General features: G+C 37.3%; 2 protein-coding genes and 1 pseudogene across 3 annotated transcripts; 2 read left to right on the forward strand and 1 right to left on the reverse strand.

Moving 5' to 3' along the window:
• Window positions 1-5,050: 5,050 nt before the first annotated feature.
• Window positions 5,051-13,003, reverse strand: LOC149255244 (cell division cycle protein 48 homolog). The gene is made up of 10 exons (XM_089460407.1): window positions 12,724-13,003; window positions 9,211-9,268; window positions 8,932-9,097; window positions 8,572-8,800; window positions 7,220-7,986; window positions 6,904-7,125; window positions 6,680-6,751; window positions 6,283-6,564; window positions 5,695-6,054; window positions 5,051-5,514 (listed from the first exon to the last, which is right to left on the reverse strand). The coding sequence occupies exons 2-10, from the start codon at window positions 9,237-9,239 to the stop codon at window positions 5,218-5,220; spliced, it is 2,424 nt and encodes an 807-aa protein (XP_089316533.1). The 5' UTR covers window positions 9,240-9,268; window positions 12,724-13,003; the 3' UTR covers window positions 5,051-5,217.
• A 5,331-nt stretch (window positions 13,004-18,334) lies between these two features.
• On the forward strand, window positions 18,335-20,273 carry LOC149255245 (homeobox-leucine zipper protein ANTHOCYANINLESS 2-like; annotated as a pseudogene). The gene is made up of 6 exons (XR_016265501.1): window positions 18,335-18,441; window positions 18,527-18,737; window positions 18,846-19,023; window positions 19,332-19,598; window positions 19,710-19,877; window positions 19,921-20,273. The product of XR_016265501.1 is annotated as a homeobox-leucine zipper protein ANTHOCYANINLESS 2-like (transcript).
• Window positions 20,274-21,823: 1,550 nt separating this feature from the next.
• Window positions 21,824-22,274, forward strand: LOC149255246 (uncharacterized). Its single transcript, XM_089457189.1, has 3 exons — window positions 21,824-21,917; window positions 22,022-22,098; window positions 22,203-22,274. The coding sequence occupies exons 1-3, from the start codon at window positions 21,846-21,848 to the stop codon at window positions 22,219-22,221; spliced, it is 168 nt and encodes a 55-aa protein (XP_089313315.1). The 5' UTR covers window positions 21,824-21,845; the 3' UTR covers window positions 22,222-22,274.
• Window positions 22,275-26,482: the final 4,208 nt, after the last annotated feature.

Below are 26,482 nucleotides of genomic sequence, written 5' to 3' on the forward strand. Positions count from 1 at the left end.
GTCTGTGAAACCAAGAATTATTCCTATTATCAATGAAGAGCCAATGACAAAACAGCTAGAAAACACTGTGTTGTTGAAAATACAGGGTTCATAACAGAAGATATCAAAATCCTAAAATGTACATCTAGCTACAAGCCTAATATTACTAGGGATAAAAATGTGCTTAATGTATATATCCAAGCTACATAGTAAATTTTACAATCATGTCAAAAAGATGCCTCTTGATTTGATGTCTTGGAATTTTATCCAGATACAATGGTGCTCAAACATGGAAAGAGGGGCATACCTATTACAAAGACAAGATTGTAAAGCCAACTTTAACTGAGCCTAGGACATAAAACAAAATCTCGCAATGTGGGTTGTAGTAATTTTGCTCCCTTTTCGAAAAAAAGGTGGAACCTAAAGAGTGTCATTAAAAAATATCAACCATATTTTAACTCTTAGAAAAAAGACTATCATTTACAAAAATAAGCACTACAATGAAGACATGTTAGACAAGCAACCATCATTAAATGTTCTCACAAAAACTCACTCAAGTAGATCCCCAAGTCCAAGAGAAGCACCCATTTCTTAACACGAATAGTGCGTGTTAAAGTTGCAGAAACCTTATGTTGTCCAAAACTAGCCTACAACAAAATCATGAAGCCACATGATAACAGTAATGAGGTAATGAAATGCCAGTCTCATTGTTCAAACAAAAACATGCGAGACCCAAGAAAAACAAGAAATATCTAGTGAGTTGGATTTCTTTTAAAGGTGGTTTCACAAAAGTTCTCAAGGAGGCAAATGGCTTCCGGAGGCATTTCTCGCATCATAAAATACAATTCGAATACATAAAATCCAAATAGGCATAGTTGCGAAAAGGGAGTCGATGAGAGAAAATTTATGAATATAGTTAATCAAAAAGAGCACATAATCAACCACAATAACAACAATGTTATTTTGAATATAATTAATCAAAAAGAGCACATAATCAACCACAATAGCACCACAACAACAACTATGTGTAAAGCACGCACACCAATTGGAAACCAGAAAAGGTATGGAACACATAGACAGATCTTCCTTGGTGAGGTCATGCACTAGTGTTTGTTCGGTCCCAATGTGAGCATTAAAGACACCAAGAAAAATGGTGTCACCCAACAAAAAGTACTGTAGCAAACAACAATAAAATCATTTCAAAGAAAATGTGCGCTCATTATAACCTAAACTCACATGTATCTAGAGCATAAATCCATCTTGAGATCAGAATACAATCTTCAAAAATTAAAAAAAAACAAACACAAAATGTAAACAGGTATAGTATACTATCTCTAATTACAATCTTTCACTATATATTTCTATATTATTAAAATTTTAATAATAGTAAAGCATACTATGTTGGCGGTTAACCCCACATTTAGTAGCATAGAATCCCATTCAACACAGCATCAAGATATTCACAATAATCATCATTAAAACAAATCATTACTCACAATAAACATCATCAAAACAAATCAGTATCCGGTATAGCCCTTGTTAACCATCCAAAGTCATCTTATATTGTATTCCTCTTCTCAATGATAACCCTGAATGACCATCCAAAGTGAACTTATATTTTATTTCTCTTCTCAATTTTATTATTCAAATCTGAGTGAAAGCAGGTACGAAAAGAACTATAAAATTGTCCTCCTAGGAATAAGACGTTGACTGAGAGGCGTTTTTCCAAAATAACTGTGCTAATATTGCTAATATTTGCCATAGTTGTGGCAAATCAGATACATATTTTGAATATACAATACAATCCCACATCCCTGTGTTAGCAAATTTTATAAAAACATCAATATAAAATCGAAAAAACATTTTTCAAAAACAGTTATAAAATTATTATAGAAAATGCATATTGAATGGCGTTATCTAATTTTCATTCTGGTTGTTTAAACAGGATTTTGACGGTACCCATGAATTCAGTATACATTATATATGTGAATTCAGCAAACCATAAATTCAGTATACAGTATACATATGAATTCAGCAAACTACTGGAGCACCTGGGATTGTAAAAAAATCAGTGATTCTAGCAAATCTCTGTCAAATTCTTGGCAATTTTTACGAAAAAAGAGCAGAAAACCCACCAATGTCTATAAATCGACCAAAAAATAGTCGATCTAGATATATTAGCCAAATTCATTCTTGGTTACCAACTCGTTTCCTATGCGATATCAGGATGCCAATAGGATATATTTCAGTGCTCCATTAATAAAGATGATGCACGAATATCTTGTTTAAGTCCATTAATAAAGATGATGCACGAATATCTTGTTTAAGTCATTGTGGCCAATTCTCTATTGACTTATCAGTTGATGCCAATACACATGGCCTTTTCCACAGTCAGTTGTTGAAGATTGGAAAGACCAGATTTGGTAGCTATTACCTCACTTTCAGGCGTCTTTTGAAGGTAAGAGAGTCATTGGCCAGCGTGGTTTCAAGTCCACATTGGCAGGTATTAAAGGAAAGGGCTACAAATGCAGCTGACAGGGAAGGTTTTGAACTGGTGGAGGAGGCCGCTCTTGATGGTCAGTTTTGGACAAGTGTGAGGCAAGTGTTGGATTTCACCAAGCCCATTTATCACATGATTCGGTTTGCAGATACAGACAAACCAGTGATTGGCGAGGTGTATGAACAGATGGATACCATGTTGGGGCAAATAAAAGATATTGTTCATAACAGAGATCCCGACTTGTACAAAATGATTCACGATTTTGTGTGTATACGGTGGAATAAACTTAATCTTCCACTACATTGCTTGGCGTATATCCTTATGCCAAAATACTACTCTACATCTTCGTTGGGCCAACCTGCACCAGGGGGTGGTATTAGGACCAAACCCCATTTAGATGCACAGGTAACTAGTGGATATTTGCAAGCATTGGAAAAGTTGATACCTAACAGGGAGGAATGTGCAGTTGTGCGCCTTGAAATAGGCAGATACTTCAGTGGCACTGGTTTGTTTGGTACCTTCCATGCAATGGAATACAGAGACAGATTTGATGCTCTCCCATGGTGGGAAACATATGGCGGCCATGGACTTTTGCCAAAATTGGCAAAAAAAGTTCTATCACAGGTTGTGAATACTTCTTCCGCAAAGAGGTGTTGGAACACCTACAGCTTCATACACAATGTGAAAAGAAACAGACTCAATGAAAACCGAGCAGAAAGCTTGGTTTATGTGCACTACAACTTGAGGTTGTTGAGTCATTACTGTGATCGGGCTTATAAGGATCCCACATATACAATTTGGGACAATCACCCAGAGGATGACAATTTGGAGGATGGTATAGTGCATCTTGAAGAACTGAAAGAGGAACTTATAAGGGATGAAGATGAAGCAGCTGCAGCAGCCATGCCACCTCCACCTCCACCTCCACCATCCAGTCGCAGTGCTAGAGGTCCGAGTCTTTTCCTTTGCTGTCGCCACCTCCATCTACACCCTCACGTGGAGGTTCTAGTTCTGGTCGTCGGTCTGTGCGGGAGACTCCTAGAAGACCACCACGACCTGCTTATACTCTTGGAGATTCTCATGGCAAAGGCCACATGTAGATTCACAGTTTACTTGTCTTTTCTTGTTTCTATTAGACTTTAGTTTTCATAACTGTTGAGTTTTGAGTCCTTGACTCTTGACCCTTTCATATCATAATGATATTTTTTGTAAACAATATATGAGTGTGACAATGAAAATTTGAAGTTGGAAGTTATAACTCATAGGTAATGATTGTGAGTTATGAATATGATGCTTTGTGAAAGACTAAAGTTGTTTCATTTCATTTCATTATTCATATTTCATTTTATAACATTTCATTTCATGTTAACAGTTAGAAGTTAGGACTTAAAAATATCTAAGATATTACTTCTTGTAATGGTTAACCGTTAAACTTAACTTACAAGTACAACTTTGGTGATCAATGATGATAAATGTTATATATTGAATTTTCAATTTTGAAAGCTTGAAGTTGAAACTTTAAGATTGAATTTGATGAATCATGATTCACGAGACTCATTATGTTGCAGTTGTAATATGTATTTTACTAACTTGTGGACATGGTTGATGAAAATTATAATTTCTAGAATCTAGATGATTGATGTGATATGGTTCAATGATCAATCTATGTTTTTTATGTTTTTTAAATCTAATTCACATTCTACATGTTTTTGTTGACATATATGTATCAAAAATTAAAAAATATAAAATATATATATATATATATATTTAAAAAATCGCTCCCAGATTCACTCCCAAATCGGGAGCTTTTGAAAATAAGAGCGGGGAGCTTTTGAAAATGGTCCCTCCCGCTCCCAAGTAACACTGGTTGAACCACACTTTTGATGATTGAATTTTAGTTGTTTGATAGAGATATTTCACTGATCTATCTCCTTATTGTAAGTGACAAAGGTGGCACTTAAGTTTATTTCGTATGTGCAGAGTTGGACGGAACAGAACACTAGGGGTGCTTCTGGTGAGTAGCTGAATGAAGGGTAGATGATTTAAACGTTGCTTACTCAGCGCTGGGTATCTCCTTACCAAAAAGGCACTCATGAGGCCAAATCGACAGTATAACACATTTTAGTTGACTTAAGGCCTTACAGACCGGATGCTTAGTCTTAGTCTTCTTTACTGAGCCGGCTCCCTACGATACACATACAGCTCTTCGCCTAGCGGGGTTGATCCCGACCTAGAGCCCCTTAACCTACCCGCTTTGAGGAGACATCCTTAGCCCGAAAACACCTTCCTTACTAATACACCCTAAGACACTACTGTCAATATCAACTTATGCCCCCATTTATTTTGTTGCCCGGATTACCGTCAGCCAAAGATATATTTTGACCCTTTTGGCAAGTATATGTAGTTGATCTCATGAATATCAAAACATTACAGAAACCTCCAAAATACTCACAAACAAAGAATGCATACACATGCAATGTTTTAAATGTTACCAGATAAGATAATTGGACAAGAAAAAAGTCTACGAAGACTCACACATTGATTGATATGAAGACAATAGTTATCTACGCGTTAAAGAAAAAGCAGATTTTCATAGCATCGACTACCTTGTGAACAAGGTCTTCTCTAGAACAACCTCCATAAATTCTTTTCAATGTATCAGGAAATACGCTAAGTTGCCCAAAAGAAGATAAACATGCCACTTTAATAATCAGGCAGTGTTAATGCTACGGGACCTATCAACTATACAAGTCATCGTCTTCTTTATTTTCTGCTCCAGTAAATGGTTCTGAAGAACCAGCTGCCGCTGTACCACCTGGCCTCTCTGCAAATCGGAATTCCGTACCAAAACCTCGAGACTGCTGCAGCGTCTGTGCAAATGCTTGATATTTTCGGATATCAGCATCGCTGACACTCCTTCGAGCATATTTCATGGACTCCTCAAAATGAGCTGCTTTTATTTCAGATACCTCCTCACTATCATCCTCATCCATAGCTTCAGGATTTTCTTTTCTCTTCCTTTCACGTTCAATATCCTACATCATATTCAAAATAAGCTAATGAGTGTCTACTAGAAATATCACAGAACCTAAAGGTACGTAGTCTTTTGTTACTCCAGGCCACATAGAATGTAACATTCTAGTAAGTAAAAGCAAAGAAAAAATATAACAAGCAAAAACAAATCTCTGTATATAAGCATGGATACTATTGCTTACCTGCTCGATGTTTTCTCGAATGGCATATTTGCAAGCCCGCTGACAAATTTCTGTAATATCAGCTCCACTAAATCCTTGGGTATAACGAGCTAAAGCAGTCAAATCAACATCCTTGGCAACCGGTGACTTTCTCAAGCATGCTTTAAAAATTTGCAGGCGTGAACTCTCATCGGGTAATGGTATGTAAATTAACTGGTCAAGCCTACCAGGCCTTAGCAATGCAGGATCAATGATATCTGGCCTATTTGTGGCCCCAATAATGAAAACAGTTTTCTTGGCTGTCATCCCATCCATCTCTGTTAACAACTGATTTAGGACTCTGTCCGCAGCACCACCTGCATCGCCAACACTGCTCCCTCGCTGCAATATTGGAATTACATTTCAACGTTTAATTAATGTCTCACTAGACAAGGTACGACAAAAAATCTGGACACAAATCACTCCAATAAAGAGCGGACTACTCTTGACCATGTGAAGTGCAATTTATTTCAACATTAATTAACATCCCTTTAGATAAATGACAAACTTCGCTCATGAATCACTCCACTCAAAGATGAGAATAATTTTGGGTATCGAAAGTCAACATACCTGTGTAGCAATAGAATCAAGCTCATCAAAAAACAAGACGCAAGGCGCTGACTGTCGAGCTTTGTCAAAAATCTCTCGAACATTAGCCTCACTTTCTCCAAACCACATAGTTAATAATTCTGGGCCTTTTACACTGATAAAATTGGCCTGGCACTCATTCGCAATAGCTTTTGCAAGCAGCGTCTTACCACAACCTGGTGGGCCGTAAAAGAGCACTCCTTTCGAAGGAGACATGCCAAACTTTTCAAATTTCTCAGGGTGCTCCACTGGATATTGAACAGTCTACAGACCAACATTAAAGTACATCTTAGTTAGTGGTTTTCAGGATTCGCACATAGTTGACATCCTTGAAAGAATCAAAAATAGAAATGTAGTAATCCTGAGGTCCACTGCTTACCTCTTGAAGCTCCCTCTTGACATTTTCCAAACCACCAATATCATCCCAAGAAACATTAGGCACTTCAACAACCTATCGTACAAATACAAATATTATTAATACACTATTGCTTATAAATAAACAAATAGAAGAGATACATTCTTCGCACCTGAGTGTTTATATAACCCCTCTTGACTGATACTTATAGAAAAGGATATTGATAGAAGAAATTTGACACAACTCACAGTTTCACGCAAGGCAGATGGGTTACTGGTGCCCAACGCAGTCTGGAAGTGCTCATTTGTAACAGCCATAGAATTGAGGATTTCAGCATCGATGGTCTCATCTTCCAAGTCTATAACATCCATTTTTTCCCTGATGCACTGTAGCGCAGCCTCGGTGCAAAGAGCTGCAAGATCAGCTCCAACATATCCATGTGTGTCCTTCGCAATTCGTTCAAGATCAACCTGCACCAAAAATCAAAAACATAATATATGAGAGTATAAAAAATAGCGTTGAAATATGTGAAAATAGAAAATTCCAACGCGGTTAAGTTCATACATCGTCCGAAAGCTTCATATTCTTTGTATGTATACGAAGGACTTCCAGCCGCCCCACTTCATCAGGAACCCCAATATCAATTTCCCTGTCAAACCTTCCAAACCTTCTAAGAGCTGGGTCAATACTATTTGGCCGGTTAGTTGCTCCCATCACAATAACATGGGCTCGAGCTTTTAGCCCATCCATCAGTGTCAGAAGTTGAGAAACAATTCGCCTCTCAACCTCACCATGTGTCTTTTCTCTTTTGGGTGCTATTGAATCAATTTCATCAATAAAAATAATGGATGGGGCATTCTTCTCTGCCTCCTCAAAGGCTTTCCTCAGATTGCTTTCACTTTCTCCAGCCAACTTCGACATAATTTCGGGCCCATTAATTAAGAAAAAGAAAGCACCAGTTTCATTGGCCACTGCCCTAGCAATTAAGGTTTTCCCTGAACCAGGTGGTCCAAAGAGCAAAATTCCCTTTGGTGGTTTAACACCAATTGATTTAAAGAGCTGTGGGTGCCTCAGTGGAAGCTCAACCAATTCACGAATCTGGGCCATTTGCCTCCTTACACCGCCAACATCGTCATAACCAATTTCATCCAATCTATCTTCATCCTCCCGCTTCACAGGCTCTCCCTCACAAAAGATCTCAGTATCAGGAGAAACAACACAATATTCCCCAGGGTCCGTCTCTATTACTTTGAACTCTACACTGCGCATTCCACCTCTAACAAGGAAAAGGTCTCCTTTCCTTACTGGGCGATAGGCCTCCATGAAATAGGCTGCAAAGAAAATATCAGAACTTTAGAAACCATATTTACCTGATCTTATTAACCCACATTGTAGAAAGAGAAGAAGAAAGCAAATAAATTGCACAAAACATAACATCCTAAACTTTTAACGCACAATGTTAGAAAGATAACTCATAACGCAAATTACAGGGAGCTATTCAAAACTTAAAATGGCACTGTATGCTCATATTTCAACTAACATGAGGTCGGTAGCATAAACTTCCCCAAACAAACAATGCAAGCATATTAAACGCACAAAGCAAATCCTTCTAACCTGAGTTTCTTTAAGCTTATGAAAATCAAATTGCCTTTACGAGATCTATTTGTTGTACATATAAGACAATTTACCCTAAGATACTGGCATGTATGAACAGCCTCATAACAAGATGGTAAATTCATGCATTGGTGCAAACTTAATGCACTGACCTACATTTTCTAAAGGTGAGAAAGACATTAAGAAATGAAAACATTGGAAAGGCAGAATTCAGAAGAAAAAATTAAAAAAAACCAGGATATCCATCACTTTAAGAAGAGAAATATGAAAACAGAATGAGTCGGGAAAAAAATGAGACTCACGCTTTAAATATGCATCGAACAGATTGCCAGTAACGCCCTCGATGGTATCATCAATAGGCAGGATATGCACACGCTTGCCGTACTTTACATCGGGGCACTGATGAACCGAAACAACATCGCCGAGTCGAACCCTCAGATTCGAACGCACAACCTTGTTCATTCTAATCCTGGGCTCTTCGCACGTCTCATCAGCGAGAGCGATACAAATCGTATCCTTTCTCTTCTTGCCCTAAAACACAACATTCGAAACCCCAGGTGCCCCGGGCAAATTAGATCAAAATATCACGAATAGATCAAAGATCGAATCCCACAGAGCTAAGAAAAGAGGGCAATTTTACCATTATCAATATCAAAGCATACCTTGATAAGAATTGTATCTCCGCGGAAGAGCTGTAATTTTTCCATGGTGTCCGGATGCAGACAGACCACAGAGTTATCGTCGTTGATAGCCTCATCGACAACAAGGCGATTGGGAGCCTTCTTCCGCTCCAAAATAGCAGTGCTGAAATCCCTTTTGACTCCTTTCCTGTAATCAAAACGCTCCAAAATTTAGCTCAACAGCATACAACACAAGAACTACCACTTCAAAATAGACCTGATAAACCAAACCCTCTAAAAATGAAAAGCAAGGAGACTTACGGTTCTGAAGATTCTCCCTTGTGCGCCATTGTTGCACAGGTGTAATTGATCCGCAAATCTGCACCCAGCCAAATTCATCAATGAATTTAAAGCAGTAGTCGTCAGTATAATAAGTTCTGGTGTTGTCAACTAACAGAAATCCAAGAAGGCGACGAACTAGTAACTAGTGTAAAAATGAAAATCAAATGTGCAATTTCATTATGTAACATGCAATTCTATTAAAACCGAAGGGCAAAAGAAGTCAGTTTCTACGATGTAGTTCTTAGTACGTACGGCATTTTGAAGCTGTAAGAAAACTAAGTACTGGCAGTGACTATTTATTTCAAGTGAAGCCATCAGAGAAAATCGTAGTCTGAAAAAAGTAATAGGTTCCTATCTGTGTCTTCATCTTTCACCAATGCTTCAACATCTCTAACAAAATGTTTAAACTTTAAACAGTTAATATGTAACATTCCAGTGCCATATATGACTGAACAACGATACCAAGGAGAAAATAATCCAGAACATGGGTAATGCCGATTTTCTGCCCACCACTTAGTGAAAGCAAACAACTTATGCCAATAAATCAAACTTCAAAACGACATATACGAAAATGAAGCAATCGAGATCTGTTTTATTATCTAAGCAAATGGTTTTTCATACACTAGAACTGGTGTAGCTCAACTGAATTAAAAACCAGCTGAACCGGAAACCAGAACCGGCTGCTTCAGCCAGTTCAACCCTCCCAAGCGCAGAACCAGGCCTTAAAGCGAACCAGTAACCGGCTGCTTCAACCCTCCAAAGCGCAGAATTGGCCCTTGAGACAGATCGATAGCTTCAGTAGCAAAACAACCCGTTCGGTATAGAACAAGTGAAATCATCTGGTTCGGGGTTGTCTTTAGTGCGACTTTTTGGAGATTTCGGTGATGGAATCCATGGAAAGAGATTTCGATGATGGAATCCATGGAAAAAATTGAGGTTAAATCTTGATTTGTATTATTTAAAATGGTTTTTTAACTGCATATTTGGATTCAGCACCCTGAAAAACTTTTATAACACTTTGATTGTGCAGAAATTAGCTATCAAACTTGCGATTTCAATAAATTGATGTCGGATTTTAAAGAAATTTGACCAGAAAAACCCACCGAAAAAACTTCCAAAAAATCTCACTAAAGACAACTCCACTCCCCATCTGGTTCAGCCATATCCCATACAGAACCAGTCCTGTCCCACAGCAACCGTCAGCGTGAAAATTGGAAAATAGAGTAAAAAATACAAAAAACCCTCCTCCAACCGACAAAAATCCAACTGGTAGTTATATGATTTGACACCACGTTTCTATTTGTTTCGAGGCCTTCAGTTGATCAGTTGAGAGTTGATCTATTTTGCTTCAGATATGTTACATGTTAGAGCAATATGTATGAGTAAACATATAATATTTAGTGTATATATAGAGAGAAAGTGTGTAATTTCTATTTTTAAAAGATTGGGTCCAATAATCTAATAAAAACAGTGTCTCACACCCATCCCCCAGGTTAAAAATAAATAAAATAAACCTACTTAAAAGGAGCATTATGTTATTTCGGAGGTGAATTCAATGGAATGTTAATATGTCAACCTGGGGTTTCATTCTGAAACTTAACAGTGTCTCACACCCACTCACCCAGTTTAAAAATAAAATAAAATAAACCTACTTAAAAGGAGCATTATGTTATTTCGGAGGTGAATTCAATGGAATGTTAATATGTCAACCTGGGGTTTCATTCTGGCATAAGTTTCAAAGGAATGCTGACCAATTCTGTAAAAATAAAATGCTGGATAACCTCTATTCCTCCCTACAATTTTGTCGAATGCCACATGGGCAATCCCAACTTTCTGCCAACCTCGTATGAATGAAAGCAAGCAATCTATACGAATAAACCAGACTGACTGGAATGCAAGATATAAGAAAATCAAGCAATTGAAATTTGTTTTAGTATCTAAGCAAGAGGATTTAGAATACTAGAACTGTTGTAACCACCCACTTAGAATGAAAAACTTCAAGTGGGAATTTAAATGGTTCACAGGTGAGGTCGATGGAGTGTGAAAGCTGCAATTAAAGATATTTCATTTCATCATAACTTTAAAAGAAAAAACCAAACAATTTATAAAAGAATTAAAAGCGTTAGTTTATTTGTTAAATGTTTTTGGAAGTTTCGGAATCAATTTAATTTTTTGTTCAGTTTAATTTATTTCGAATCAGATAGAAATTTATTGGAATTACAAGTTTGAGTGTGAACTTTTTATAACTTCAGTACTTAAATTTTTCAAAATTTTGAATCCATATATACAATCAAAAACTCAATTTAAATAACAAAAATCAAAATTTAACCCAAAAAAAATCACACTCCAAAACATCTTATATCAAAAAATCACTTTTTAATTTTATAATAACCAAAAAAATATTTTCATTCCAAAACATCAAAAGAAATCAATAATGATAGAGAAACATCTAATCTCCCAATGCAAACAAAACAAAAATCAAAATACAAATTTTCCAGAATCCGGAAAACAAATATCTAATCCCCATAAAATTATATAATGCTAGATAAATAAATAAAAACAAAACATAAGCAATGCTAATCTTCCAAAATCCGCTTAGAACTCAAAACAAACACAAGTTATGCCAATAAACCCAAAACTTGAAATATGGTATTCCTTAACTGAAAACAAACCCAAGTTATGCCAATAAACCCAAAACTGAAATATGGAATTACTTTTTACTTTTCCATGTTTATCACTGAAAAAGGTTTCATAAACAATGCCCTAAAAACCCATAACCTTTACAAAAAATAAGCTATCAAAATCTATCTTATTATCTCAGAAAACGGTTTTATTTTTCAACTGTTCCAACTTTTTCAACTGTTCCAACCAGTTGGTCCAATGAACACCAGATCAAAAATCCAGTTAAAGCCAATGGAGTGTTGGCTTATTGGTGGGTCAACAGACTGTTAAGCCGTCCAGGGGTTTCTATTCTCACTGTGGTATGTCCCACTGCATATCATGAGTTTCAAGGGGACAAGACCGTGTGTAGCTTCCAAGCTATTTTAAAGGAAAAAGAAACCCCTCCGATCTGGCGCCAAAGTCAAAATAAGTACACTATTTGCAATGCAGGCGCAAGCAGGCTCCAAGCGCGTCTTTGTCAAAACACTTTAAAGAAAATTCTTAAACCCATTTCAATCCAAAGAGGCGCCCAATGATTATCATGCAATCACCTCTAACCAGCAGCAGAGACAGGAAGACGCAATTCATACATCATAGCAAATCTCTGCAATACAAACTGCAGAATCCATACATAAATCAAATATAAGGCCAAAAACCCTTCTGGAATCGAAACCTCCCCTTCACTTGAAGAGAAAAACTAAATTTGCCCCCTTTTTCATGTTAAGATTAAAATTGATGTCACTATCATGCAAGAAAAGCTTGAATCCGAACCATACAAGGCTGTAATGCAATACATAGCCGACTCAAGAATATAAATACTGATTTCCATACCTCATATAAATCTTTAAATTATTTTTGGCGATCGCGTTGGTGATAGAAAGTCCCTGGATTGTTGCTTGAAGAACCGATGTAGAGTTTTTTTTTGCTTCTGGGGGCGTTCTTTTTTCGGCATTCGTACCCGTCTGGACTGATAGAGAACTACACAACAGAACCTCTGAGATTTCGCGGGTCTCTACAGGGTCCCTTATCGAGTTGTAAATCTGATTCTACACTAGGTTAATTTCAAACTTCGTTATAGAGCAATCGAGAAACCCAAAGGGCGGTGTGGCCCTCCCCTGTGTTTGAGGAGCACGTAACTACATTTCAGCGAATTTAAAAAAATAAAAATATAATGATTGTAATGGAGTGAAAGTCCGTCATTATTATTAGGGCTTTTTTGGATATGAATCTTTAAAAAAATAAAATTAAAATTACTGTAATGGAGTGAAAGTCCGGTATTATTATAGGGTTTTGGGGATTTGAATCTTTATAAAAATAGGGGGTGTGTTTTGTTTCACATTTTTGAAATTTTATGTTCAATCCCTATAATATATAAGAGATATTTGAGAAAAACTATCACTATCAATGTATAAATAGTGGTTGTGGTTGTTGGACACATAATCCTCAATGGGTTAGTGTGGAAGTTGAATAGACAAAGTAGTCCAAGAGACCTTGGGATGTAGAACCCAATGGTCACATAATGTACTATAAATGTATATCTCTTGTTAATAAAAAATGCACTCTCATGTTTTATCTTTCATATTTTTCTTGTTGTCCATGTGTGTTTAACATGGTATCAGAGCAGGCGATTGTTGGTCCTGCTCCAATTTGAGCCACTTGTTTTGTGGTCTCTATATATATGTCAGTTTTGTCTTTCTCCTAATCAGAATTGCGCAGAATTGCCACCACTGTGTGCAGACCTGCCAGTTCTGCCCATTACCTGTAACGCTCCATTAATTCATTGTTTGCCAGAAATCTGCTGCCTCTCCTACCTGACCTCTGGACTGTATATGCTGCACCTGATCTCTGTCTGACATTACCTGCGCTCTCTGTCCATAAACGCTCCATTTAAAAGCATTGCTCCATACAAAGCCTACTCCATATAATGCGCTGCCATTACCTGCCTATCAGTTGTCTGAGCGTTGTGCGTTAAAATTGTTTTTGAAAGGCCTGCAATTTTGTTTCTTCATCGCCTTGCAGTCTTCTTCCAGCTGCTCGTTCAGTCCATCTATTTTCAGGTCTTATCCCATTACTAGTTGCATCCCATTCACCATTTCTTCATGGTGCTGCATTACTTGATGAGATAGCTGCTCCTGTTTTGTAAGAAACGCAGACTTTACTGTCTGTTGGCATAACCTCGGCGACACGCAGTTTGAGCCAGCGGTATGCCATCCATTGCCTCGGCTCTTCATTTGTAACAGCGCTCAGCCTTACCGTTGCAGCAGTCTCGGAACTTCATCCTGTATATATACTCTTGGTATCTGATTCGTCGCGTACCATCTCGGATCCTCCTGTTGGGCGTTGCCGGATTCGACCCATCGACTTGTGTGCCGGGCAGGCAGGCCTGGAGGCTCCGGACCCTGTGCGACCCGTGGCTGTAGCCTCCTGTTTGGACAAGAGTGCCGTTGGGATCGAACTGGGCGGAGGAGAGCACCAGGGGTCCATCTGGATTCCATCCAGCGGGCGCAGTGTGTTGGTATCAGCGTTAAACATTTTTTGTTGACAGTATGATGCCTCTGCGTTAAATATTTTTGAAGACTGGTAGTGGAGAGAGCGCACGGCACACACAATGTTATATACGGCAAGTTTTTATGACAGTGGCAGCTGCATATATACCTCTGTTGATTCAGAAACTCCTTGTGCCAATTTTCCAGGTTGTCAAATGACTTGAACACATTTACATCATACACAAGTACACAGCAGTCCGCACCTCTGTAGAGAGCAACACCCAGGCTCTGGAATCTCTCCTGCCCAGCTGGTAGGAATCCCAGTGAGCAGCCGCGTCAGTCGCCGATTCGGTTGTGGTTGGGAGAGAATGTGCGCAGTCACAATCCTGCGACTGAGGTGACTGGTGTTAACCATTCATCTTCCTGGGTAAACAGTACGCAACAGGCTCATCATCCTACAACAGAAAACCCTTTCCCTGACTTGAATCTTCCGGCGCATCTGTCAATCAATTTCACTCTTTCCCCGTCAGCAAAAGAGAATGATCGACATGAGCGTTCCCTACTTTCACTCGATAGCAAGATCAGGACCGAGGGCAGCGCTTCCATCGGCCATGTAAGAAGAGGCGGCGGTGTGATAGGCACAAGATATCAAAGAACGCACATTCGAGAGAAAGAAACAACGAGGAGGCAATTCCATTTCTTGGGCAGTGCACATTAGAAACAAATGTTGAGGTGCCATTTTGGGCAGTGATAATTGCATATGTACTAATTTGTGTTGGCTATCATTTAATTATCAGGTTCTATCTTCTAATCTGCTCGTTGTTTAGTTAAGTTTTTGAATGAGAAAAGTCCATTATGTTGGTGCCATCACTTAATGGCTATTGCATTTAATTTCTGAATTTGCTATTACTACATGTGGAAGCACTAAAAATAATGTACAGTGAATAAACTTACGAAAATCACCCACCGTGGAGAACATTGTGGCAAAAATCATTTGCATATCAGGGTTTATCTATTGAGATAATGGCCAGACTTGAAGATGCATTAAGTTATTAATATCCTAATTCATTCCACTGTTGATGGGATGGTAAAAGTCAACAAAGAAACTCTTTTTAACATTCAAACTTATTTGCAAAATGCACATGAAAAGATAGAGTTTCTGCAACTTGAATCACAACTGCAGCAGGAAGAATTGCAGAAATGGAGTCATCATTCTGAACCTGTTTCTGTTCAGAACATTGAAACAGAATTCCATAAGCAACAAGTTACAAGTTGATTCAAATCTATTGCCCAAGGAAGCAGCAAAGTCACATACAGATGCAGAAACTCAGTCTGCACTTCCCAAGCCCATCATCAGACCTTGGGAACAACTTGTCCACAACAAGCACAGAACTGGTCTTGGATATGACAAGGACTTGTCCTTTCATATTCCAGACTACGCCAAGCCCATTCAGTTTCAGAGTGCTGGATTCATTCATGACAGTTCACCTGCTCCTCATGATAGTTCACCTCTAACTGTTCCAGACTCTGTGCCTCTTCCACAGCAACAACAACAACAACAAATTGTGAAATGCCAACACTGTGACCGAGTTGGCCATCTCAAAGATCACTGTTTTGATCTTCATCCATGTAAGCACTGTCATAAAACAAGTCATTCTTCACGCAGATGCTTCAGAAACAAACGTCCTGCAAGAACAAAGATTCATCTTGGATGGATCGCTTCTTGGCAATGGGCATCAACAGCCAAGAAGATATTCCAAACACATGTCAAAACTTGTTCCAGAGTATTGAACACGCTTGCAGTTGAGTTTTCTCCATTGTCTCACCTTGTATCTGACAGGGGGGGAATGATGGTAATCTATAAGCTTCAAAGTCTCATCAAGCGAGCTTGAGCCACAACTTGCCACACCAGTTTCAGAGTTGTAGCCAGCAACAAAGATGCCCCTGAACATGCCTTCAGTTGGTAATCTAGGATACTTCCTCTAGCAGAAGACTTCAACTTCTTACTAGTTTCAGAAGAATTCCATAAACAAAATTGAGAACACTTCCTCTAGCAGAAGACTTCAACTTCTTGCCAGTTTTGGAAGAGTTCCAGGAATTGCATTAAGCATTCCAGAGTTGTTGGTCATCCTTAAACCATCACAGATTGAGACTTCCCTTTTTAGGTTGAAGTTCTCCCTTTTATGCGGAGTGAGGCCTCCCTTTATTGGTTGAAGGTTTCCCTCTTCAAAACAATAGGAGCACTTCCTCTAGCAGAAGACTTCAGCTTCTTGCCAGTTTTGGAAGAGTCCGGGAACTGCACTAAGCGTTCCAGTGTTGGTGGTCATCCTTAAACCACCGCCCTTTATACCAATATTTCAAAGGCACATTCAGCCTTGTGCTGCCATGCATTTTTGCACATTTTGTATTACAGCTCTCTTCTTGGACTCATACATAACCCTTCGGATTAAGGGGGGGAATGTTGGACACCTAATCCTCAATGGGTTAGTGTGGAAGCTGAATAGACAAAGTAGTCCAAGAGACCTTGGGATGTGGAATCCAACGGTCACATAATGTACTATAAATGTATATCTCTTGTTAATAAAAAATGAACTCTCATGTTTTATCTTTCATATTTTTCTTGTTGTCCATGTGTGTTTAACAGTGGTTGTGTTTTGTTTCACAGTTTGAAATTTTATGTTCAATCTATAATATATAAGAGATATTTGAGAAAAACATAACTATTAATGTATATTGAATTTTTTAATATATAACAATTATAGAGAAAATTAACAACATCGAACATGATGTATTGAGAATTTTTTTTTGGCAAAAATCACATCATAATTTATTTGTCGACACATTAGTGTGGTTCATCCTCAAGGCAAGGGAGTAGGGCAGGAATCTGGGCAAAAGAATTTCAAAAAATCTTGTAGAGGCAGTGTTTGAATAGTGTTTTTGATGGTGGAAATAGATTCAGCGCCATCAAAAACGTCTAAGACACCTAAAATTTTGAATTTTAACAACGATAATTTGGATTTACAAAAATCTTTGCCGGATTTTCTCTAAATATGACTAGAATTTCCATAACTTTCTAGGCAACTCCTCCGCCTCCTTAGACTACGCGTCAAGACAAGTTGAATAACCAAATCATGGCAGCAGTGGTTCATCCTCAAGACAAGTTGAAGAAGTGTGTCAAGACAAGTTGAATAACCAGATCATGGCAACAGTGGTTCATCCTCAAGACAAGTTGAAGAACTAGATCATGGCAGCAGTTTAAATAGAGAGCACAGATCATCCAACAGCTATATTTCACCAGGAACGCTGTACTGGAGCGAGGGATGAAATTCAATTAATTCAAAAGTTAGTTTTGTTATATTTATTACTATATTTGATAAAATTTAAATGTTTATATTTGATCAAATATAGAAATAAATATAACAAAACTATTTTTTGAATTAATTGAATTTACCATCTCTACCTAGTGAAATATAGTTGTTTCCTAGTCAAATATAGCCATTGGATGATCTGCTCTCTCTATTTAAATTGTTGCCATGCTCTGGTTCTTCAACTTGTACTAACGATGAACCATGCTTGTTGGTTCGAAACACATCAACAAATGAATCATACATTTGTTGGTTCGAAACACGTCGACAAATGAATTATAATGTGATTTTCGTTGAAAAATCTTCTAATACTTGATATGGATCACAAAAACCTAAATTCCACAATAACATCAATGTAAATTGAATTTTTTAACATTTAATTAGGCCAATAAGCCTTCCTTTGAGTGAGCTTTTCGTCTACACTTTGTTGTAAGCTTTTCGTCTACACTTTGTTTCTCTGCTTCACATCTGTTATATGCTTTTCTGTTTGACATCTGGCAGTAAAAAGATATTTATCGATTCATTATCCTCGCTGCACATCACATCTAGCAAGCATGCACTCATCAGGTTACTTGTATTCCCATATTTCTAATGGCGAACGGGTATAAGGAAATGTTACCCTGCATGATATCCAGGGCAGCCACAGTCGATGTAATATCGAGCGGAATGGGCGGGACAAGGAACGGTGCACTGCTTCTAGGATTATTGTGGGGTATTTTTTTTTTTCAATTACCATTTTGTTTTACGTTCTGATTACTAAGATGCAGTTTTCTATGACTTGCAGATGTACGCAGAATTGCAAGTGTTTTCATCGTTGGTTCCTGCTCGAGAGGTTTACTTTCTTCAATTATGCAAACAGCATGCTGAGGGCGTATGGGTAGTGGTGGATGTATCTGTTGATGGCCTTCGAGATAATTCGCCTGCAGGATTTATGAAATGCAGGAGGTTGCCTTCTGGTTGTTTGATTCAGGACATGCCCAACGGGTATTCCAAGGTTGTGCCCGAATCCTATATCGCTGATAATGGGGAATAGGAATTATCATGCGGGTACAGTAACCAATTAATCTCAGATGTAATGTATATGTGTTTGATGAAATATCAGGTGACATGGGTAGAGCATGCGGAGTATGATGATCGTGGAGTGCACAGGCTTTACCGTTCTCTGTTAAATTCCGGGATGGCTTTTGGAGCACAGCGCTGGCTGGCAACTTTAAAACGTCAGTGTGAGTGCCTTGCTATTCTCATAGCAACAGCGAACGTTTCAGCAAGAGATCCCACGGGTGAGAGCCACAGTGATGCCCTTTTCTTTTCTTTTTTATCGCACAGAGAACAACCAGATGTAGAAAATATATCAGGGCGGTTATCTAAATTTTTTTTAGGTTCTTGATGATGGGTAAATTTAGGTTCTTGATGATGGGTGGAGTAAGCTTTTATGAGTGGAGTAAGCTTTTATGTTTTTTTTTATGATAAGTGAAGTGTTTCTTAGCAATTTTGGCCAATCTAAGGTTTTACTAAATTTGAAAACACAATTGCTTTCCTAAAATTCATCTTACGACACTAATTATGAGGAATGCATTCATCTGCATAGCCATAATGACACCCAATGGGCGTCGCAGCATGTTGAGACTTGCGCAACGCATGACGGACAGTTTCTGTGCTGGAGTGAGTGTTTCGACTGTACACACCTGGAATAAGCTCTCTGGTAACATTGATGACGATGTTCGTGTTATGACAAGAAAGAGCGTTGATGACCCTGGAGAGCCACCTGGTGTCGTGTTGAGCGCAGCCAATGTGGCTTCCCGTTTCTCCGCAAAGATTATTTGATTTCTTGAGGGATGAGAGACTCAGAAGCAAGGTAAGGAATAAATGGACTCAATAATTCATAGCATGGCATTGTTTTTTCTATTTCGTGTCATCCACAGCCGGTACTCTCTACTAACCACTGATAAAAAAAAAACTGGAGCAGTGGGATATACTGTCAAATGGAGGTCCATTGCAAGAAATGGCTCACATTCCGAAAGGACAAGATCCTGGCAACTGTGTTTCTCTTCTAAGAGCAAGCATATGTTCCTTTTCTTTTTCTTCGAAATGCTTCTTGCAGAATAATTCCTCTCATGAAACCCTAACCCTAACTGTGAATGTTTTTTATTTTAGGCCATGATTTCCAACGAAAGCAGCAACATGTTGATTATGCATCGGGGTCTCTTGTAGTTTATGCTCCAATGGACATCTCAGCCATGCATGTGGTTATGGGTGGGGTGATCCAGCTTATGTTGCCCTCTTACCCTCTGGGTTTGCCATTCTTCCAGATGGACCAGAATGCAGTCCCCTTGCACTAAACCCTACTGGAAAGGGCGTTGGAGTCAACAGCCCGCGTGTGGGAGGATCACTTTTAACAGTTGCATTCCAGATATTAGTCAACAGCTTGCCAACAGCCAAACTCACAGTAGAATCAGTGGAGACAGTGAACAACCTCATATCCTGTACTGTGCAGAAAATCAAGGTAGCTCTGCACTGTGAAGATGCTTGACATAAATCTCTCCCTCTTAATCCTCACTGTCTAGTTTTTTTGTGTCTCCATAAGCTTTTTTGTTTTTGTTTGGTCCATGCCAATCAATGTTTAACATGCAAGGTAAGGGGAGTTGGCATTGGCACTGGGCAGTATGAGGGGATCTCAACACCAATTTGCTCGCATTGAGCTGGGTGTTGATTTGTCCCTCCCTGTAACAGCCACAGCCACCTCCTCCTGCCTGCTTTCACCTTTGTCCTGGGATGGACAGCAATGAGATTACTGAGATCACATGATATATGTAACTGAAAAAAATTCATGAAGGATGCGTAGTGGAGTCAAGAACGCACCACATATATCCTTGCCAAGTGGTAAACAAAACTGAAACCAGCCAGACAAAGCTTCTTTCCTTGGCAATGCAATTATCAAACAAACATGATGTTTGCACAAGCTTTACCACCATGCAAGGGTACTGGTTCGGGTATTGACTCCCAGCAAAATCTTAATCGTTTGCTACTCTCATCTTTCAGTTAAACTCAATCATCCATTCATGTACATGATATGACATGACGGCATTGATATTATTTAGCTTAATTGCAGGTTTTGGATGATAGGCTTTTGCATTTTTGTTCACTTATCAGGGTAGGTATGTTGTGTCTTTTGCTTGTTTAAATTCTGTTTATAATTCATTTCCTTTGTGCATAAGTCTGTGCATTAATGTGGTGTAGCAAAGGTTAATGCCTGCAAGAATTGACAGTGTTAGTCAAGTTTTTTTGGTTTCCTACATAAAAATCAAGCAGGTTTTGTTTTGAAAGCCCTTTTTTTCACTGCAATACAGAAAGTTGGTATGGACATTTTAGCCTTTTAACTGCGTGCTGTCAATTACATATTTGAATTCAAGCAGAATAGTGAATGTGTCAAGCATGTTATATCATATAATACAAAACATTGACAATGATAATGAATATTTTCATGTTTTCATATAACATATCTGGAGTAAGATAACAACGCGATTGATTTCTTTTGCTACAGTGCATTGAGCCTTATTGTTGAATGCGTCGAGCATTTCATTTTTCCAACTTCCAGTAATTTGGTTACTATCTAATGTAGTTCATCAACATTTTTCGATAAGCACCATGCTGATTCGTAGCACCATGTTGATTGGTTTGCTTTGAAATAAATAGCCACCCAGAAGGTGGCCCGGCCTTTTATAAAAATTCAACAATTCCAACTTCATAAGTCTATGTCAAATTATCCTTGAATTAATGAATTCTCTTGGTTTCTTAGGGTTTGTGGTTGTTCTTGGGTTAGGATCCATGTTTTATTTCCATTTTAGTTTGTCTCAGAGTATATGTCTACTTTGATTTCCTATTTTCCTTGTTCTTCAAATTTGTTTTCGAGCGTTTAGTGCGGGAAAATCTCCATTTTATCTAAGGCGGTGTTCGCGATTGCATTGCCTAAAAGTGGTTTTTTTGAAAGAGATTGATAGTAATTTTTTGTTGTGGTTTTGGATTTTCTGTTTTGATGTTTGGGCTTTGGTCTTATGCTTTCGTTCTTGCTCTCTGTGCTGTAGATTTCTCTTTTCCTTGAATCATGGCTCGTACGAAGCAGAGATCACGGAAATCTACCGAACAAAAGGTTCCGAGGAAGCAACTCGCAACAAAGGTAACGACTTTCCTATATTTCTTCTGTTGCATCTTTGGTGGAGTTAATTGAGGCGTGCTATTTTTATTGTGGCATTTTATTCTGAAGCTCCTTTTTTAAATTAGGCTGCTCGTAAATCTGCTCCCACGACTGGAGGTGTGAAGAAGCCTCATAGATATCGTCCCGGAACAGTTGCTCTTCGGTATGTACACGCAGTTTAAATTTGCTTTGGATTCTATCGATATGTTTACAATGTTTTCTTTATAGTATATGTATCTTATTGCAAATTGTTTAATCGAGTATCAGAAGAGCATGGAGTTGCTAATTTGGAAGCTGCCATTTCAAAGGCTTGTGAGGGAAATTGCCCAGGACTTCAAGGTAACTTGTCACCTTTCTCATTAAAATGTTAGCTTAATTGGCGACCCATTTAAATGAATTTCTTGGTACTCTGTTCTGGCGGTGGTACTTGTCTAATTATTTTGTTTTATTGTGTTCAGATGGATCTGCGATTCCAGAGTCATGTTGTCTTGGCACTTCAGGAGGCTGCAGAGGCCTATCTTGTCAGTCTGTTTGAAGATACTAACCTCTGCACCATACATGCGAAGAGGGTGACCATCGTGCTGAAAGACATTCAACTTGCAAGGCGTATCCATGGGGAAAGGGCCTAGGCCTGTTTTCACGGTGATGATTTGTAAAGGTCGGATTTTTCTGGGGGAGAATTCTGTAGCATGTACATATATTTGATGAAGGAAGCTTTTTGCAGAAACACATTGTAGATTGCAGGATTCTGTAATGTCGTATAATTGAAGTTTACATTGACTACAATGGATTTTGTGGATTTATGACTTCTAATTGAATGGGTCGACTCGAGCTAATTGTAGCTGCTTATTAATATGGAACTTTTTGCCATTCGAAGCCATGTTTTTTGAACCCATACTGCATGTTGATGCTTGTTAAGCTCTTCATTATTATACAATATAAATATTGTTTATCAATGTTTTGGAACCCATACTGCATGTTGATGCTTGTTAAGCTCTTCATTATTATACAATATAATTATTGTTTATCAATGTTGAAGTGATATATGTGTCTTCATGTATAAATTTAATTTGTTTTTCGGTAGACAACATTCTTCGTGATTTATATTCTGCATTTTCTATTACTTTACACTGATAATATTCTGCACTTTCTATTACTTTTCACTGATAATCGACCGCAATACAAGATGTTGTATGACGATGTCTTTTATCAATGTTGAAGTGCTATATGTGTCTTCATGTATAAAACTGGTTGTTGAACAATAATTTATCCTCTCTGCAAGAGAGGGCTGTTTTATCTTGTCTGCAAGAGAGGGCTATACATCTGCCAAAATTCTTCATAGTGGAACTTGTTTATATGTTTTTTAATAATTGACTTTGAAGTTTACAAATAGTTGGATGGATTTTATTTGCTAGGCTGAAGCAATTATTCTACAAATCCACTACGGTTGTGAGCAATGAGTATTTATAATTATGTTATTAAATATTTGGATGGATTTTATCAGCAAGGCTGAATCTACCATTTTGTAATGCACAATAGTCTTGCGATGTGTTAGCAAAAATATGTTCTTGAATATTTGCATGGATTTTATCTGCCTGACTGTTTATCTGTCGGACTGAAGTGAGTGATTATGGAATGTTTAGTGGTTGTATCAATTTGTTCGGAAAATTTTGTTTTTGAATACTTGGGAAGAGATTAGTTTGCAATGCGCAATAGTTGTGAGCAATCTGTTTGCAAAAGTGCGAGTTGTTGCAATGCTTAGGTGGGAAGTTTCTTTTGGAAAATTGTTTTGCCATTGTTTTTGTGATGGTGCAGTTTTAGCTAGTATTCATTTTTATTCCTTGTGAAATTTTATTCATTCTTTCCATATGGCCCATTCATTGTCAGTTTGTTAAATTTTATTCATTCTTTCCATATGGCCAATTCATTGTCAGTTTGTTGTTGCCGTCTCGTCGTGGCCACACTCGGCGAGCCACAATGTGGCTAACTCATTATTGTCAATTTAGTGCATCTCGGCCACTTTGTCAATTTAATGATGACTTGAAGAAACTCTTCAAGTGTCATGTTTCGTTATCCAGTGTGAATTTTTATGTCTTCTTCCCATGTGGCCAAATCATTATCAATTTAATGCATCTCGGCCACCGTGTCAGTTTACAACACATGTTGGTTGAAGAGTTTCATGGTTAACTGTGAATTTTTATGTCTTCTTCCCATGTGGCCAAATCATTGTCAATTTAGTGCATCTCGGCCACCGTGTCAGTTTACAACACATGTTGGTTGAAGAGTTTCACGGTTAACTGCTTAACACTCTGTTCTGATTTTTCATGAAACCCTCATTCCCAGGAATCATTATTTTCAGTTTTCCAACCAAATTACTCTTTAAATAAAAGAATGAAACACTCGTTCTCAAATAAAAATGTTCTCACGTAAAAGATAGAAATACTCGTTCTCAGTGTTCTACCCAAATTTGAAGAAATACTTGTTCTCAGTGTTCTACCCAAATTTGAAGAAATACTTGTTCTCAGTGTTCTACCCAAATTTGAAGGGTTACCACCAAGTTTGAAGGTTTTAACGCAATAGCATTTTTAATGCTCAATTTGAGGGGTCTGGTTTTTTCTGGGTACTACAATTTTTCTAAATAATGGAAATTTCCAGCTTATTTGCTTATATCAAACATTTGTGTAGGGTTTCAACCAATTAACATTTCATTTAGTATGTATATACAAATAAATGATTTTGGGATCAAATTCCACAAAACAATTCTATATATGCTCTTCAAATTCCTTCAAGCTTTTGAAAGTAAAACCAATGAATTATCAAATTTTACTATAATAAAAAACAATTAGAAAGCCTTTAGCCATCCCAAATTGCTCATCCTTTAGGCTTGAACCAACATCTCTTCTAGAAAAATTCAACAATTCCAATTTAATAATCCTATCGGCCTATCTTTGTACCTTTTGGGACAATTGCTAATAATATACCCATTAATTTTTATTTTTTTTAAACCACTATACTCCCGAGTTAAAAAAAATAAAAATAAATAAATAAATTTAATTAATAAAACCATTATAAAAACTAATTATAACAATAAAATTAATTAATAAAACCGGTATAAAAACTAATTATAACAATTTATTTTTCACTGGTGATTTTGGATGTTTTGAAAAGAATTCCTTTTTGACCCCTCATAGAAAACCATTTGATATATAATGAATATAGCTGATAAATAATGTGATTAGTTTAATAAAAAAAATTATATATGGGAGTAGTTTAATTTATATATGAAATAGTTTTTTTAATTGAAATTTATTAAAATTTAGTAATATAATTTCAAGATTTTATGTTATTTAAAATGTATTTTTGAATAAATAAATAGATTCAGTATTTTGGAAAAAAAATTGGACACTCAATTATATAGATTAAATAATTTAAATTCAAGTTTTTTAAAAAAATTATTAGATTTTGATTAAAATTAACCAAAAAATAGTCGTGAAAAATCATTTCGTCTATAAATTAGACTACGGCATATATATATATATATATATATATATATATATATATTGAGAAATCATTTTATATTTTATTTGATATTCAATGAATATAGTTGATGAATATTGTTATTAATTTTTTCTTTGTAAAAAATTATTTCACAATAGTGATTTTGATTCTATATGTTATGAGAAATTGTTTCATACTTTATTTGATATTTAATGGATATAGTGAAAGTATTTTGTTTTTTGTTTTTTTGTTTTGTTTTGTTTTTTGTTTTTTTTGTTTTGTTTTTGTTTTGTTTTTTTTGTTTTTTAAATTTTGGCAATTATATTTTTTCAAAAAACAAGATTACATGGCTTTTCATACACATCTTCCAATAAAAAATAGAAATCTACATAGAAACTTTGTCACAAAACTCCAATACTCTAAAGAAGCCCAGAGCAGAATGCTCATGCCAGAATAAAACAAAGAACACCATTACATCATGTATCTTCAAAGGAAATGCCTATATACCCAGTGACAAGTCCTGCATTCCTAGAATCAACTCTTAAGATAGGACCCAAGTTTTTATTTTTCCCTTCACTCTTGCGAACATCAATTTAGCCCATTGTATTATCACGAACAACTATAGATGAATCAAAGACCTCGTTTTTTATGGTATAAATCCAATGCCATGGAATCTACCCCATTTTTCATCTCCTTGTCACTGTTAGAAAGCCCTAATTCATGGGTTCTTTTACACCCACTCAATGCTACCACAATTATGGCTGAAATTTTCCTTGCTCATTACTCAGGTGATTCTCCGCTATTGGGGAATGAGACGGTGACCTTGGGGATCCAACAAAAACTAGAGGACTTGAATTTCCTGAGAAAACCTTCGGTTGCTAAGAATTGTCCCTTCTCTGTCCAGTAGAATCTTTGGATCCTTTTCCATCCTTAGGATCCCTCCAACCATGGTTGGAATTCTTAAACACCTACAAGGAAGCAACCCCTCTCAAAAAGGACAGACATTCTGAAGGTGACCAGCCTGTTGGTAGTTCCTACATCAGAAAGTC

Source organism: Pinus tabuliformis, chromosome 7 (assembly GCF_031772625.1).
Source record: "Pinus tabuliformis cultivar Carrire ecotype Pingquan chromosome 7, CPIR1, whole genome shotgun sequence".
NCBI classification, from domain to species: Eukaryota; Viridiplantae; Streptophyta; class Pinopsida; order Pinales; family Pinaceae; genus Pinus; species Pinus tabuliformis.